General features: G+C 47.9%; 1 protein-coding gene across 7 annotated transcripts in view; it reads right to left on the reverse strand.

Annotated features, from left to right (window-relative positions):
* The window catches only part of PRRC2B (proline rich coiled-coil 2B), a 48,785-nt gene extending 32,941 nt beyond the window's left edge, over window positions 1-15,844 (reverse strand). For 6 of the 7 annotated variants that reach the window (XR_010886155.1, XM_067309252.1, XM_067309250.1 and 3 more), the window contains exons 1-3: window positions 15,723-15,844; window positions 1,359-1,526; window positions 152-329 (exon numbers count right to left, since the gene is read on the reverse strand). Coding sequence is in view for 6 of the 7 variants with exons in the window: in XM_067309252.1 (XP_067165353.1) it covers window positions 152-329; window positions 1,359-1,473 (293 nt within the window). In the remaining variant the exon portion in view is untranslated. The remainder of the gene's footprint in view (window positions 1-151; window positions 330-1,358; window positions 1,527-15,722) is intronic. The other variant, XM_067309248.1, reaches the window with a different exon arrangement.
* Window positions 15,845-16,856: the final 1,012 nt, after the last annotated feature.

Raw genomic sequence — 16,856 nt, forward strand, 5'->3', positions numbered from 1 at the left:
TAGCATTTGCTAAAAGATCCGGCTAACACATTAGCTCAGCACTCGCTCGGACAAGAGAGAACAATTGATCCCTGTAAGGTCCAAGACGTAGCCCAGCAGTACACAACTGCTGTTGCTTTCCTGACAAAACTCAAAGAGCAGCTCTGCCTACCTCTTTTGGTCTGGCTGATCCTGCTTGTTTGCCCATCCTGTACCGTCCTTGGGTACTATAATGATGTTGGGGTCGTTTCCTTTGTTCTCAGACTTCAAGCTAGGCAAGTTTGCAGGAGGTGGCATGCGCCGGGCAGCAGCAACTTTCCCAAGACTCTGTAAGCCATGTCTAGGAATAACTAGAGAGAAACGAACAAGGCAAGTCACAGAGGGCTAGATCCTGCTGGCTAAGTAACCTCAATCAGCATACCGTGGCTGGATACAATCCCAACAGAACTGTACAATAAGCAGTGCCACTACTGCTACTCATGACACAGAGTCGACATATAGATCGTTACTTGCAGGACAACTGCAAAGCAGCCGTCTCTCTTGCAGCAGCCAGCTGACAGGCAGCCTCCCACAACAGTGGGGAGGGAGATTTGGGCCAAGGACACAGAGGCAAAAATTCTCCCTAACTGAAAATACCCAGAGTCTTTAACTACCTGTGCAGATACTTCTCTTCCATTTTACAAAGTAGAATCACCATCTCCCTTTCACAGCTGGGGAACGTGGCAATCCAAACTCACATGCTGGGAGATGGACTGGAAACATAACCCAGGAGTCCTGAATTCTAGGCCCTCCATCTTGAGCCACCAGATCACATTCACTAAGCTGGTATTTTCTTCTGTCTTCTACTCCCATACCAATCCAGAGCCAGTCCAGACAATCTCTTTTCATTTTCTAATCCCATCATCTGCTTCTGGGAATGTCTCTACTGCAGACTAACCCAGGCTCTCCCCCAGAGGTTTCCAGTCCTTGACTCTCACCTACACACAAGGTCTGACTAACACTTAAGGTACTTCACAGTCAGCTTAACTGCCCAGGCTTGGTATAGCCTATGGCCCTAAGGAGACTTTCATTCAAGTCTGCAGCTGGCCCGCTTGGCAGCAAGGACACAGGCTAAACCATAGGGCCAACCGTTCCCCAGTGCTTTGCCAAAATTCTTCCATGTTTCGACAATAACAGCAGCTCAGCAGCACAAAGAAGCACGGACACTTCCCTTCAAGTCCTAATGTCATACAGGGCTGGATGCAGCACCAGTAACACACAGCTCTGCAACTCAGCTGCTTCCCACCGGACATGCTACCCACAGGGCCAACAACCCAAACTAGCTCTGCGACAACAGTCTTAGAAGAACCCCAAAGGAGCTTTCCCCAGACATTCCTTACCTGTAGTTCTGATAGCTTCTATTGACTTTCCTTTATACTTATCAAACAGGCTGAGAGTCGAGTACTTGCTTTTCCCATCCTTTCCCTTGGTTATTTGCCCCAAACGATCGGACATTGCGATGAAATGTCATCTAGTAAGGAAATTTCTCTGCGCCGCTCCCGATCTGCCTTTTAATGAAAGAGAACCAGGGAAATGCCATCAGATTATTTAGCTTTGAATAAGTGGAGAGTAAAAGAGATGCACAATTGTTAGAACTGCAGACAGATTTAGAGAGCAGACATGCTAAGTTACAAGGTTTTAACCCCCTCCTCTTTAGCTAAACCTTGTGGGATTTGAGATTCAGACACTAAATGAAATTAACTGCAGGAACACACTTCTGATGGCATCATTTCTTTCTACCACTCCAGTGCTGAAAGAGGTGAACTCCTTTAAATATGAGAATACAGAAGAGGATGGTCAACATAGCCCTTGCTTTAAAAGACTAAGGTTAACACAAAGCAGGTAGGCACAAGTATCCCTAAATGTAAATGAAAGAGAAAGGACCATTTCTTTGCAACACTGGAATTTATCATCAGATTTGTCACTGAAGTACTGGTAGCTGGGTTTGTTAGGTTTAGGATTATGGTTCCACACTGACTACGGTAATGACTCGTACCAGCAGTTAATGCTTTGAAAGAATCACCTGAAGGTAACTGAAGCACTTGTTTCTTCAAATTCCCTTTCCCAATCTGCTAGCCATGAAAGAGAGTCAAGGAGTCTATAAAAAAGGTTCAAATGAAGCAGGTTCAGATTCTTGAACCTCAGGGTTCAGCAGTTATTCTGTGGGGCCTGAAAGCACTTCATAAAAAAGATTACACTTCATCTCTGTTGTTGGCACCTTCAAACACCAGTTTTAGCTCTAAAGGTACTTCTCACAATGGATGTAGTTTGTTAATTTTTCCACTCTGATCCCTGCCCGGACAACGAACTATGATTAACACCTTCACTCAGACAGGCAGTCTCTCTGCTTTCTTTTTGGCTCTCAGGGACTAGGACAAAGCTAAAACATGGGGAGAATGAACACTGAAGGGAAATGTTTACCTCAAACAGAAAATAAACCTTGCTTACTTTCAATAGATATCTTTTCTTTCATTTTTTAAAGATTAATTCGCTGTTTTAAGTTTTCTCTAACCCAAAGGTTTAATCTAGCTTTTTAATGCATAATAATATAGATTTCTTGTTGTAAAATCTCCACTTCAGGCCTAAAACTGCTGGCAGTTTTATTATACCATCTGCTAAGGTCTTATCTTACGGGTACAACTCCCTGTGTTGGCATAACGGGAGGCTATATATATCAGACCTTCCACCTTTCACCCTTTCCGAACCTCATTCAGCTGAGAGCGTGTTTCAAATGCAGTCAGAAGTCCCTCATCACTCTTTCTGAAGGAGACTGTCTCTGACCAGAGGCTACAACTTCCACCAGTAATGCCTTATCAAACATGATTTCCAGGTAAGAGGATTGGGCCATCACCATTATACACAAAATAAGCACAGACCACAAACACGTTGGATACAGCCAGCTTGAGAATGTGCTGCCACCTGCAACTGGCCAAGTACAGCCTATCTAAAAGCAGCTGCCGGGGGCAAGTTTATGACCAATAAACCTGGCACCATGGACTGAATGTCCTGCATTGCAGGATTTAAATCACAACTGGCAGGAGCAAGCAGCTCTGGAATCAGTGCGCTAGGCAGCAAGCAGTGGGGTGGGGGAAGAGAGGGAGAAAAATATTTTCTGCCACTCAGCAATAGCAGCCACAGGATGCTCAGGAAAAACACCCGGCTCCACAAGAAGCCCCACAGCCATCCTAGCCAGACTGACACACGGGGCTGTAGCACGAAGGCTTGCTGAGGCCACAGGGCTGACCAGCAGTCTCTAGACCCCTTTTCCTGCAGAGTGGCAAACAGATCTCTGGCTCCAGCCTGGTTCAGTCTTTGCTCAAATGGTCACCTTTTGCCAAAGAAAACAATTAGCTCCTCCCTTAGTTCCCCTTTTCCACTGTATTTTATTAGTAGGACAGACATAAAAGAGAAAGGGAGAAGAACACTGATTAGCACTGACTTGGCAGGAAAGGGGATGCTGGATTGAGAACAACGACCTGTTTGAACTTGCAGAGCTGTGGGGAGCCCTGGACCGGAGCGGAATAGCAGAGGATGCTGCAAACCAGCCCTAAGCAGTGCTGGCAAGAGCGTGGCCACCGTTTTTACAGGTATATTAAACAAGAGGCTACAGTGGGAGCCTGCTCAGGGCCCGTCCAGACCATGCTAATCCTGTAACAACCCTACACAATCCCAAGCAAGAAAACCCATTTCGACTTTCAGAAAATGTGAAACAGCAGACAAAAATTAGGCGTCACAAAAGGTGAAATGTCACATCAAGTTCAAGAGTTGGCTGGTTAACAGAAAAGTCCCAAGTTCCTGAAAGTCAGTAAGCAAACAGCAAGCAGAGTAATGCTGCCAAAGAGAAACCCTGACAACCAGTTATGTAACTGGGTCTTAGCTGCCTCTTGATTACATCTCATATCGTTTAAAGGATGAGGATGGAATAAACAGTCACTCCAGAGCAGAGGAGTTGGGGACATGCTGAGAAAAAGCCCCTTGTCAAACTTCCTGGGACAGCCACCACTGCTGCTCGGACAAGTGAAATTCACAGTGTACTTTGAACTCCTTCAGTGCTTTGAAGCTGAGAATCTGAAACACATCTTTGTTTGTGTGTTAGATATCACCACCCGCGCGGTCCAAAGGGGAAAACAAGTCTGCTCCAAAGGGGAAAATAAGTCCTCGGGGAGGTGAGGCATTATTATTTAAATAAGGTCACTGTGCAAAGAGCCAGCAGCAGCACTGGGCCCGGTCAGAGCCACCCCACGTGCAGGACCTTGCTGCCTGTCCCTCCCAACACCAGTCAGCAGCAGAGCGGAGCCACAGCCCATGGGTGTATCAGCTAAGGGGATCACTCAGCATCCAGGACACCCACAGCACAGCACTTCAGAAAGGCTACACAGAGCTACACCTCCAAAGGCTATTATGCCACTGGCCTATTTTCCCATCACACAGCCAGACAGGGAATTCAGGCAGGGATCTTAAAGGCCTTCCAGTCTTGCAGAGTGAAGCCATGTCTGATAAAGTCAAGTTCATTAAGAACTGAACAGCCATCTGCATGCTTATTATTAGGAGTGCTAGAACTAGAAGGCACCTGACCACGCTGACATCTGCAAGTCGGACAGCCTTGCCAAAGCCTCTGCGCAGATTCCCCATGTCTGCTAGCTGCCCCTAAAGAAAGGGGTTATCCCTCGTTACAGGGAAGTCATGATCATTCTCACTATCATTTCTCCAAGGTTTCTCTCTGGGCTTATAAAGGTCTTTGGGAGAATGTTTGCTATCACTTTTAGTAGGCAGCTTAGCTGAATTTCCATTATCAGGACCAGCAACATCCTGTAACATCCAGTGACAGTACTGGAGCGCAGAATACAGAGTGTCACAGAAGAATCAGAAAATGCTGCAATGTGACTAGTTAAATTAGAGGCCCCAGAGTGCAAATAGCCGCACCAGAATCACTTCCTGGGCTAAGAGCTCTGCTAAGCAGGAATCTTTTTACCCTCATCATATTGCCTTGGATTTGATGTGCTGTTATTGATCCTGCCTAACTCCCTTTAAAAGGGGTATGCTCTAATCCAGAGAGCAAAAGCGGACCTTTAAATGCCAGAGCATGCAAGTACAGCAGGGATTCACCAAGCATGGGGAGCCTGTCCTGCAAAAGGCCATGTGAAAAGCTTGAGTTACTGGCACTGGTAACAACTGGAAACCCTTGAGCTGAAAACACAGTCAAAGAGAGAGACTCCTGACAAACGGGATTGTCTACAAAGCTCTTTGTAAATCTATGTATGAAGGAGGCTGGACTGCTGGTGTTTTATTCACAAGACCTCAATGGAGCTTGAATACCTGGCAGTTAGCCAGCCTTAATTGAGCAGGGCAAACAGATTTATGAAAGGTAACACACACACTAGAAGGAATCATTTCAGCACTCGCACATCACTGAGCAGTCACTCAGCTAAAGGACCCAAAACCACTACCGACTCTGCTGCAAACCTCTACTCCTTGCTCATTTTACAGCAGCAGCCACAAACACAAAACAAAGCAACAGAACAGAGATTAATATTCAAAAGGTTTTTCTCCATAAGCAGGTAGATTTTTGACCTGAAGTTTTATTCACATTGTTCAAAAATTCACAGGTTGCATAAACTGAACTGTATTTCCAGAAGAGAAGTAAAAAAAGAGTTTGAAACTGATCCTAAACTGAAATCTATTATGGCTTCTAATGTTATTGGTCATGTGAAGCTTTTTAAAAAACAGGTATAGTTTTACAAAAGATTAGTGGCATTCACTCTTCTTTAAATACACACACTCTCACTTTTTGTTAAAACTTCTCATAGCTAAACGTTTATCTGTCAACAGGGAGACTCCATCACTTCTCCTGGAACAAATCCCACCACGAATCACCCATTTGTGAAATGGTTACCATCTGCCTCAGTGGTGTGAGATATCGCAGGCTGCCCTGAGGACAGCTTTGGTGACACAGTGTGACCAGCTGCCCTAGGGGCTTGGGGCCAGATACACTTATATCCTGTAGGAGCCCTGTTTGGGCCAGGCAGCAGGGATCATCAGCCTAGCTGGGAAGGCATCGAATAAAGCCTGATTCCTAGGAGAGACTGCAAGAAGTTAGTAAAGAGGTGACCGACAGGAAAATATCAGTGTCCAAGTACAGAGTCAGTAGGATCAATGCAGAAGAGCTGTAAGGAAGTCCAAGGCTATGGCAAGGGACTAGGCCACAAGAAGCCAGTTGTTGACGTTCAGTTGCGTTGTTTTCAGTGCGATGGGGAGCTGCTAAAATTTGTTGGTACACCTGAAGATCCCGGATGTGGCACCAAATCCTGCCAGACTGGAGAGACAAGTCAGCAGTCCAGAGTGTGCAGGGAAAAGACGGACACCCCTTAGCAAAGGTGGCTCCTGCTTCATTTGCAAGGCCACTCCTTGATTATTTGAACAGGTATATTTGGCAGTACTCATTCTTCCGCTTTGCACAATCCCAGCTTCACTCTGCATCTCCCATGAATCTTCTCTCCTTGTAAAAACAGGGAGTGGGAGACCGGGCTCACATCTCCCAAGATTTATTGCAGAGGTCTGCTGCTAGCTGAGTAATGCTGTTGAAAGCTGTCCGCCAGGAGACTTGTCAGCTGGCCAGCCCCATCGTCAGGCCACTCCTTGTGCTGGCCCACCCCGTCTTTGAGCCATGCAGCAGGACCACAAAAAGGGCAGATGGATTCTTCTAGTCGGTGCAATGTGGAGCTGTGCAGGCAGTGATAAAACAGGCCATGCCCTCTTCACCCCCTGTTGTCACATAAGAAGACCTGACCTTATTTTCTTCACTCTGTCTGCAGCAACCTCACCTGCTGTCCCACATATAAATGTACCAACAGGTCAGGAATCACAACTGTTACCAAACCACTGGACAATTTTAGGGCGAACAAATCTCCATAGCTCAGGTTTGGCCTCTAAACTACAGACACCTTGCCTCTCTGCTAAACAGCTTTCCCAGTGCTGGGAGGGCGGGGAGCTGAGAAAAGCAGCCAGATTGGGTGGATTTGTAGCTTATTGTAAAACAAATAATGCAGACTGAAGTCTGGAGAAGAGTTTGACTGTATTTATATGGAAACATTAACAAGTTCTGTGGTGGCTTCTGTAAGGGCTGGACAGCCAATGCCCCACCCTGAAGAGGAGCCCTGGCCTCCAGTAATTGAGGACAAAGATAAGAAATAGTCCATCCTCTGGACACAAGACTACAGCACAGAGGAAAAAAAAAAATCCAGCAGGAAAGCTGTTTCTCAGCCCACGAAGTGCTTATGAGTTCTTGCGTTCATGCAACTCCCCCTCCTTTTCAAAAAGCAGCAGAAAACCTAAGGTGTGTGGTTAATTCTTTCCTTGGAAGCAGTGTCCATCAGCATCAGTCATCCAGAGAAACTGGTGGCAGTTTTCTACCCACCCGCCCCATCATTATGTAAGGATGGAACAGGCCCTTTAGCACTGGATTATCAAGAAGGAATAATGGATCTCTCATTAAGGAGGCTGCACTGCAGGGCTTTCACACCCCTCAGAATCAGGAATCAATTACTGCAGGGAGGTGGGAAAAGTATCTTACATGGAGCAATCTGCAAGCACTGACTATCAGTATTACACTCTTTGCTCTCTTGTCCAGGCAAGGTGTTAAATAAGATCAGACCCAGCACAAACTGACTCTGATGCACCTATAAACCTCACCAGGCTCAGAAGCAGCAACTTCCTGTAGGCGTTTCTTTTCAGCGAGACACAAATGTTTCACATTTCAGAGGCAAAACCATATAGGACAGAGCAGCTAAGTCAAGTAAGAACCACTTGTGGCTTCAACAAATCCACCACCCAACCCTTCTAGTACAAGAGGAAACAGAAGTGACCTAGTGCTCTGCAAGCTGCCTCATGCACAAAGGAGTGCTCATATTCAAATACAAATCTTTACCCTTAGAGTTGTACTTATGATCTGGCTCCTCCACAGACAACACCCAGAGCTGAAGCACACTAACTACAGCACCTAAGGTGTTTCTGTCTTCCACTCTGCCCTGCTCAGGTTCCTCTGAGAGCTGAATGCTCAGGGAGAATACTCAGAGATACAATATCCAGTTCCCTCAACACCAAAGCAACAAGGCTGTTCATGAGCAGACATTTTAAATCCAAATAGAAAGAAATCCCTGGCATGATGCTCTGTTGGCAAAACCTGTTAAGAAAGCTCCTGGTAAGATTCAGTTAAACTGTAAGGTAAACTGAGCATTTAGGTATCTGAGCACCAACAGCAGCAAGTGGTTAGGAGGATCTGCTGATGGGTAACGGGGTGCTATCAGTCCTATTTTACAGGCTGGATAACCGAGGCAGAAAAACACTGCTCAAGTAATATCCTAAGCAGTAACAGAGATCCCAGAGCTCAGGTTTCTGTCCTCTCCCTCCCCCCTGACATGTCCTGGACTTCTCTCTCAGTTCTGTACATAATAGCCACCCAAATCTGCAGTACCGAGACCCTCAAAGAAAATGCAGCTCTTGGGTAAAATCACAAAGGAGCAAAGTTATAAAGAGGAGTCAAACAGGAGAGAATGCATTGCAGCAGCAATTCGGCCATGTCTAGAACAACCTCTTCCAGTCAAAGATACAGAGAAGGACACCAAATGGAGGCCTCACATTCCCATCACACAGACTTTTAAAAATCATCACAGTGAGATTACCCATATAACCCAGGCAGGATGCAGCAAGAGCAAGCTGGGTGAAATACCTACGCTGCGAGCTCCAGCACCCAAATGAAAGCCTCTAAGTAGCTAGGAGTAGCTCACCTTGGAGAGCCCTACACAAACAGGGCAAGGGACCAGCCAAAGGACTGCAATCCAGCTACCTGACTGATGCTGGAGGACGCAGGCATACTGAAGACAGACCACAGATTCTTCTACTGAAATCACAAACTCATCATTCCACAAACCCTCCAACTGGTCCAAAGCTTCGGAACCTATTCCGCCTCTCAAGAGGGAACACAGGCTTTACGGCAAACAGGAGAAAAAGTCAGCGATGTCACATCTCCAACAGATGAAACCAGAGCAGACGTGGCAGTCTTTAGGGTTGATTCCCCCCCACCCCCCATACAGCTCCTTCCACTCAAATACAATCTGCTGTTGAGTAAGCAGCACTGTTTTCTCTGCAGTTTCCAGAAGAATCACATTGGGAGGGGGTAATTTCACCCTGTGCCATGAGCCCCTCTCCACCAGATCTGGGCTTTGGTATAACACCTCTCCACACTCTCAGGCTGCCTGCTGACTTCATGGCCTTGGCTCCCGCTCAGGTTATGCACAGAAGGTTATTTTCACAAAGAGAGGACTAGAGACAAAACCCAGCGCTATTAATCTGCAGGCAGTAAAGGCCAATCCCACCACCGCACACACAAGGGAGAGGTTCCTGTAGAGTCCTGCTGAGCAGATTTCTCAAGTTCTGTTGATCCTAATGTAAAATCTCCTCCCCAAGGCAGTGATGGTAGCTCCTCTGGCAGGCACCTTTTAAGTGAGACAGGCCAGTACCAATACGCATACTGTGGGGTACAAAGCTGCCCTGGCCAGAGATGAATAGAGCTTTCTCTATCAGATTTCTTCAATTTCCTACAGCCATCAAGACTGATGTGGTTGTTTCAAACTATTAATAAGATTACAAGCAGTTCAGACAAGGCTGCAGTTCACATACATTGCAGATACTGAAATTTCCAAATAAGTATTCCTAGAGCTTCCCCAATTTTAACAATACCAGGGCAATGCAGCATTTCACAGCAACCCCTCTTACATGAAGCCCATTCACAGGAGCCATCTGCACTAAAAAAGAATGCTGAGGACACTAAACGGAGCATTTGATGGGAAAAGGACACACGTACAAAAAGGTAAGAAATAGCAACATGTTATAAACCATGTGGTTCAATACTCTGCAGGAAGGAGAGGTCTTCTGAGCTGCTTACTCTCCAAAAAAGCAGTTTTTTACTATGCACAGGACATTTGGACTATGCAGAGTCAGACCGGAAGTGAAAATGTTTTGCAGACATGAGTACTTTAGTTTACACAAATATTTTCAATGCATAACTCTGACAAGGTGTGTAAGTACCACTACTCCTATTTTCCAGATAGGAAAATGACACCACAGAGAATTATGCAGCTCTGTTGAATGGCAAAGCAAGAAACAGACCCTTCATCTCTCACTTTTTGGGGCAGGAACCACCCCCTGAATCACACTGGCTCCCTAATATTGTAAGGCCGAGGGCAGTATGAAGCCCTGGTCCAGGGGAATTCTCCAGAAGCAGATATGTATGCCAGGATGGGGAACACTGTAAACATCTCCTAGATGAATGACCCCACACACCACTTTTACTGCAACAGAATCACAGGCATCACTGAAGGCAGCTTTTTGCTCAGATGCAGAACACCGATGTTGTAATAATGCTCAAGTCTCGTGAATCTACTCCTAAACGATAGGCTGTAACGTTTCAATCACTAGGTGGAAGCTTGATTCTCCAGTTATTTAAGAAAAAGATAAAAGCACACTTCGTGCAATTTCAGCCACAAAAATACATTTCTTGAGCATGTCCCCACTCCCCTGCCTGCTTCACAGCCCACTGCAAACTCTGAACAAGAGCACTCAAGGCTTTCTGCTGGCTCCCAACCCACATACAGGTAGGAACAACTGGAGAACCTACTCCACAGCAGCACTCTTCCAAAAAAATCCCTATATTCCCACACACAAGAATCACATGTGGGAGGCACAGCACCAGTGCAGGCTCTTTAAACCTATCTCTATTCATTCCTTGCAGCACCATCACAACTCCTGTTCAAAATGTCTCAGCAGCTACCCAGGAAGAGTTCCTCCATCGAATCTCTTCCAACAGGGTGCTAACTCTGCAAATACTGTGTAGTTTATTCCTTATAAGTGCCACTCATCTGAAATTCTAAGGTTGTTAAGGATGCTCCCGACAGCTAATTAAGGCCCCTGTACCTTCGAAGTACTACAGTGCAACAGAGTAGTTCTCTTGCTAATGGCACCACAGGATGTGGACAAGTCCTCACTTTCTTCCCGACATTCTTGTATTTCCTCCCACTTATGCCTAGCCCACCTTCCCCTCTTTCACATTTGCACATTTCCGATATCAGGCCTCTACCTCTTCCTTTTCATTCAAAGCACAATCATTTTCATCAGGCCTCCACAAATTAATGCCTGTAATATCTTAGATATAGCAGTGCACTCTCTCGCCCCTTCCAGTTTACCAGAACTTTCCTGACAATTTAAGTGTTCAGAACCACACACTGTATTTTGGCTGTAAATACAACGACCCCCTGCAGAACTGCACGTACACCTTTCAACATGTCTGTACCTCCTTCTGTCCTTACAGACTCCAGAGCATGGCTAGTCAAGCAGTTTCACACGCGACCAATGCCACAGGTAAATACAAAATAACCCACTGCTACCAGAACAGTCTCCAGCCCACTTCAGCTATGGTCACACAGCTCCCAGGCAAAACCAAAAAACACAGCCTAAGACAAAAAAACAAAACAAAACAAGACAAAACAAAAATTAGGACTTACAGCTATGCACCTAACAGCTTTGCTCCAAAAAATGCAGCTCATAAGCTCCCATTTCTCAGTTACCGCTGCACAGGAAGCCCGCGCACAGAGAACATCCTGAATACTAGCATAAGTTACTAACGGTCCCTCCTAAAAATAAGCCCAAGTTACATTTCAGTGAGGCATAACATTATAATACAATCTTTTGCTTTAGCATCATTTTTTCCTTCTGTGGGGAAAACCCCTCCCATCTCTTTAACCATACAAGACTGTTTCCGCACATATCTGCGCAACATCCTTTAGGAGGACCTTTCCAGGAGTACACTACCGTGGCTTTCATAGCAAAGTCACCTAATTTCAAGAACTGGACAAACAGCTGTTCTTTGGAAGGGAAAAGCTGCACTCCCCAACCTTCACCTGTTTGGTGCCTTCGCCTCGTTGTGTGACAAGGCCTGACAGACTCACGTTTGTATTTCTTCTGTTCCAAACAACAAACTAGCGACAGGGAGCTGTGAAATTATCAACCTATTAAGAGAATGAGTCAGTGCCACATGAAAAGCAAAATCCATTTAAAAGGCACGATTAGTGGAAGAACAAGGACTGATACTGAAGCAACATGTTCATTGCCAAGCTGCTGAATAAATGGAGAATCCAGTAAAGAGGAGAAGGGATGACCATAGGAAGAAGCCCAATCTGTACAACTACCCCTCCCTTTCCATCCCCATTAATGTTACTATCCTGTATTCGAGAAGTTCCTCCTGTTCACACCCTTTCTATTCATACAGCAGCAAGAAAGCACACGCTTGCAAGTAGAAATCCTGCTGTAACATCTCTTTCGAGAGTACTATCATAAAAGAAAAATAAGACAATTATTATTTTCAGTGCAGCAGCACTTAAGAAAGTTAGCCCAGCTTGCCCTTTAACACTTTCAATTACCCAGGTAAGTACAACAGAGGCCTTGAGCAACTAATACTTCTGAACCCTAAAGAGGTAGGTAATTCTCGAATGGATAATCTAACAGGTACTGCGTTGTCCATCACAGGCATACTAGAGGCTCTACAAGACATGCCAAAACCATGGTTCTGATTTTCACCAGCTATATTTCATATGGGATGGCCTGCAGGATGAGGATGCAGTACAGGAATTGGGAGTTAGGCAAAAGCAGCGGTGCCACACACAAGATGACTGAGGATTGTTTGTTTTTATACCATTGCTCAGCTAAATATCGAGGCACTCTGTGTCAGGCACAAGACAAGTACGGACTTTAATGCCACCCCCTACTTTTAAAAGGATGTTGTTCAAGGAAATTAGCCTTTGTAGTTAGGTTTTAGAGAAAGCTTTAATAAAAGGCTTTATTAAAATATCACTATAAAGGTAAATCATTTTAATAAAACTCTTTATGAACATTACTTATATTTATTAAAACTAAAGCCTTTTTAGCTCCTGCATCATCTTTTCAGTATTTGCGTAGTCTATTTATTTATTTTTCCTGCTTCAGACAGGTTGGCAGAGTTTCGTTTTTTGGTCTCATGGGAACAACAACAACAAAGATACCCAGTTTATCAAAAAATGCACTGTAGGACTTAATGGCAAATAAAAACCTTCCAAATTTAGAAAAATAAGGTAAATTCCTTCCCTAAAAATAGCTCTCACAATCAAAAAATAAGAGTTCCATGCAAAATGTTACAGATACTATATAATGAAGACTTCAGAAACATGTATAAAATGCAGGGCTTTACTATTACTTTTATTTAAAAAAAGGAAAGCTGCCTGTCCAATCCATATAGAAATTTATTTTAATATCAGTGAATATATTTTTTGAAAATGTCCTAAAATATGTGACATCTAATCTATTTGAGCAGTGCAGAAAAATGGACCAGTGAAAGTGACTACAAATAAAAAAAAGAAATCAAGCAACTTACATTCAATGTCCATACCAAATTTAGCACAAAACCAAAATACAGCTAACAGCAGATGTACTCGGACTGTTTTCGTGAAACCATAAATAAAAAAAGAACAGCAATCTCAAGCAATACTTATGATTTGTCTAACAATTAGTACAATTTTTAATCTGACAGTTTAAACTGTAAAAAGAAAGTACTAGATCATTTCACAGAGGTCATAAAGAAAAGGTCTTGTTTATCATACCCCCAAAATAGAGTCAGTCAACTAGAATGAAAAACCTTGTAGGCCACTATCCTGAAAGAAACACCATCACCCACGAATCCACAAGGATCTCTGAGATCCCAGATGAGCTCCTAACAGAACTGAGGTCCATTTACAATATTTTATTTAAAGTGAAATATACAGGTAGATGTTTCAACTTTTGAAACAGAAATCATCCTGCAACTACCACCTTCTGTTCTCTCTCCAAATCTCACCCTCAGAAAATCATCTCAACCTCCCTCAGCCTCTTCCAGGTGATTTTATTTCACAGTTCCTGGTTCCAGAGCACCTGGCTTTTAGGACACCGCTAAACTACCCCAATGCCAACTATGTTTAAAAGTGCAAAAGGCACGGAAATGGCAGGTCTAAAACTAACATTCTTGCCAGTTTATATCTGACAAATCCATCTGTCCGGAGCTGATTCTCCAGACTTGGGCTCTCCAGGGCAGGAGCCAGTTGTTTATACAGCACCCAGCACGAGAGGACCCATTCCTCTGGGTCCCTGCATGCAACTGCAAGAGGAGGTCTAAAACAAACCAACTTCCACCACGAACCTCGAGTCCAACCCGGAAGGGGAGGGATGCCTTCCCTTGAAGCAAACTACAGCAGATGATGTCGGCTCTGCATCATGCTTTTACTTAATACCTGTTCCTAGAAAGAGACAAAATAACTAGGGTCCTCAACATTTATGTTTATCGTGTATTATCGTCGTGAATACCAGTAAGATTAATATGTAAATATTTGATGGGTTGATATTCAAAATAAGTGATGGCTACCTCCTCCAGAATTTTGGGTCCCCTCCTCACTCTTTCTATGCTTAGAGAGAAAAAAACAAAAACTTCCCTGATGAAACCCAGAACTCCCAGCTCATCGAAACCTGGCAGGCCAGCTTCGATTGGGGGTGGGGGGGGGGGTTTGCTCGTAGTCACCTTAAGGAAAACCCTAGAAGTTCAGAACCAACCCTAGGACACAAACTATCCACCAAGTCAAACAGATGCACAGGACGTGCGTCCCAGGACCCGCGTTAGGATTCTCCTAGTTTCCTGCACATCTCCCTCCCACCAGCCCAGGGACGCAAAACTCCTTCCTAAAAACAGGAAGACCTTTCCCGAGCTACCTACCAAAGCCCCCCCAAATACAGGGGCTACCTCCGCGTTTCCCCACGCTCGGGAGCCGCACCGCAACCTCCCCCTCCCCCGCCCCGCGCACCAACCCGCATTTCAGCCTTCGGCCTCAGCAACCCTTCTGCAGGCTCCGGCGCGACAAGAAGCCGAGCGAGCCCGCTGGCCGCCGTCCCCCTTGTTTTGCCGAGACGCGCGCACACGCAGCGCGACAGAAATATCTTTGTGTCACCCGCGAAGGGGCCGCGGAGGAAAAAAACAACGCGGCTCTGCGGCGGGCTGCGGCCAGCAGCGCCCCCGGGGGGTCCCCGCCGCCCGCCCGCCCGCGGGATGCTCCGCGGGGGCCGTGTCGCACTCCGGCCCGAGGGCGGGGGGCCGCCACACACACACACACGCACACACACACACAACACACCACACAACAGGCCTCCCCCGGCCTGGCGGCAGGACACCCCCCCCCCCCAGCCAGCCCTGCGGGCCCTCACTGGGGCCTGGGGGGGGGGGGGGAGCAGCAGGCCCCACATCTGCCCCCATCACCGGGGAGGGGGGGACACAATAAACGCAGGCGGTAAAAACAGCCCTAAACAGGGGGCCGCCGCCGCCCCCCTCCCCGCTCGGGCGCCTGCCCCCAGCGCCAGGCCCCACAGCCCCGGCGCGGGGGACCCGCCTCGCCGCGGGGCCGCCGCCGCCTCCCCCCCGGCGGGGCGCGGGGTGCCGCAGTCGCTGGCTCCGGCTCCATTTTAGGGCTGCCTCGTCCCACCTTCCCTCTCCCTCCCCTTCCCTCTCCCTTCCCTTCTTCCTCGTCCTCCTCCTCCCCCCCCCCGGCCCCACTCACCGCCCCAAATATCCGCGGCGGCCGTCGCCGCCGGCCCCCAATACCCACCTGTGGTGGTGGCGGGGAGCCCGGAGAGCCTGGGGAGCCGGGTGCGCGGAGGCGATGGGCGCGGGGCGCGGCGGATGGCGGCGGATTGCGCGGCGGCGGCGGCGGGATGCGGGGCGATACGGGTTCTCGCTGCCGCTGCCGCTCCCTCCTCCTCCTCCTCCTCCTCCTCCTCCACCTCCTCCTCCCGCCCCCCTCCCGCGGCCCGGCCTGTCAATCCCCGCGCGGAAGGCAGCCGCGCCGCCGCCCGCACCACAGCGCCGCCTGCAGGGCCCCGCGGGCGCCGCCGCCGCCGGCCTAAGATGGAGGGGGGGAGGAGGAGGAGGAGGGAGAGGAGCGCAGGGGACGAAGGCGAGGAAGGAGCAGCGCCGCGGCGCCGCGCGCCCCGGAGCGGCCTCCAGGGCCGTGAGGGAGAGATTTCCCCCTCCCAAGCCGACGAGGCGGCGGGAGCCGGCTTCGAAGGGCGGCTGCAAACCCGTCCCTGGGGGTCGACCCTTCCCCAACGTCGACCCTTCCCCAACGGAGCAGGCGGGCAGGGGGATAGTGAAGCCACCGGGTCCCACGAAGCCACTGGATGCCACCCGCCACGCTGTGCCCACCATCAGCCCATCAGCCACCATGCTCCGGCCCGCGGGGCCCATGAAGGCCTTGGAGGGAAACCCCCGGTGTCACCGAAATCGCCTTTTGGTAACACCGGGGCAGAGGGCTGGGTTCCCTCGGCCGGGCCCGGCTGTGTGCGCTCGGAGCGCTGCTTCGGGGAGACCCTCTTCGAGGAGGCTAAATTAGGTTTCTTCCCTGGGTTCGCCTGCTCAAACGCTGAGGCGAACTGGGTGGACACCACTCGGCGCGGCCCGTTCCCCCCTCCACCCCGCGTCTCAGCTGAGCCGGGAGCCTGCCTCGCGCTCCTCCTCGGCTTTGTGCGTCCAAAGGCGACCCAAAGGCACTGCCCTTTGGAAGGATTTCAGTCCTTCCTCCTTAATTTGTCCTCTCGTTAATGACGATAGAAATGAATGCAGTAGAGCAAGGCAGCTGCTCCTGTCCTGCGAAACTCTACCTAGCCATAAAATATGAGTAGCCTCACGAGGCAAAACACGGTCCCTCTTCGGGCTGAAGAGAGCTGCATGTCAACGTGATTTG

The sequence above is a fragment of the Apteryx mantelli genome, chromosome 21, assembly GCF_036417845.1.
Source record: "Apteryx mantelli isolate bAptMan1 chromosome 21, bAptMan1.hap1, whole genome shotgun sequence".
Lineage (NCBI taxonomy): Eukaryota > Metazoa > Chordata > Aves > Apterygiformes > Apterygidae > Apteryx > Apteryx mantelli.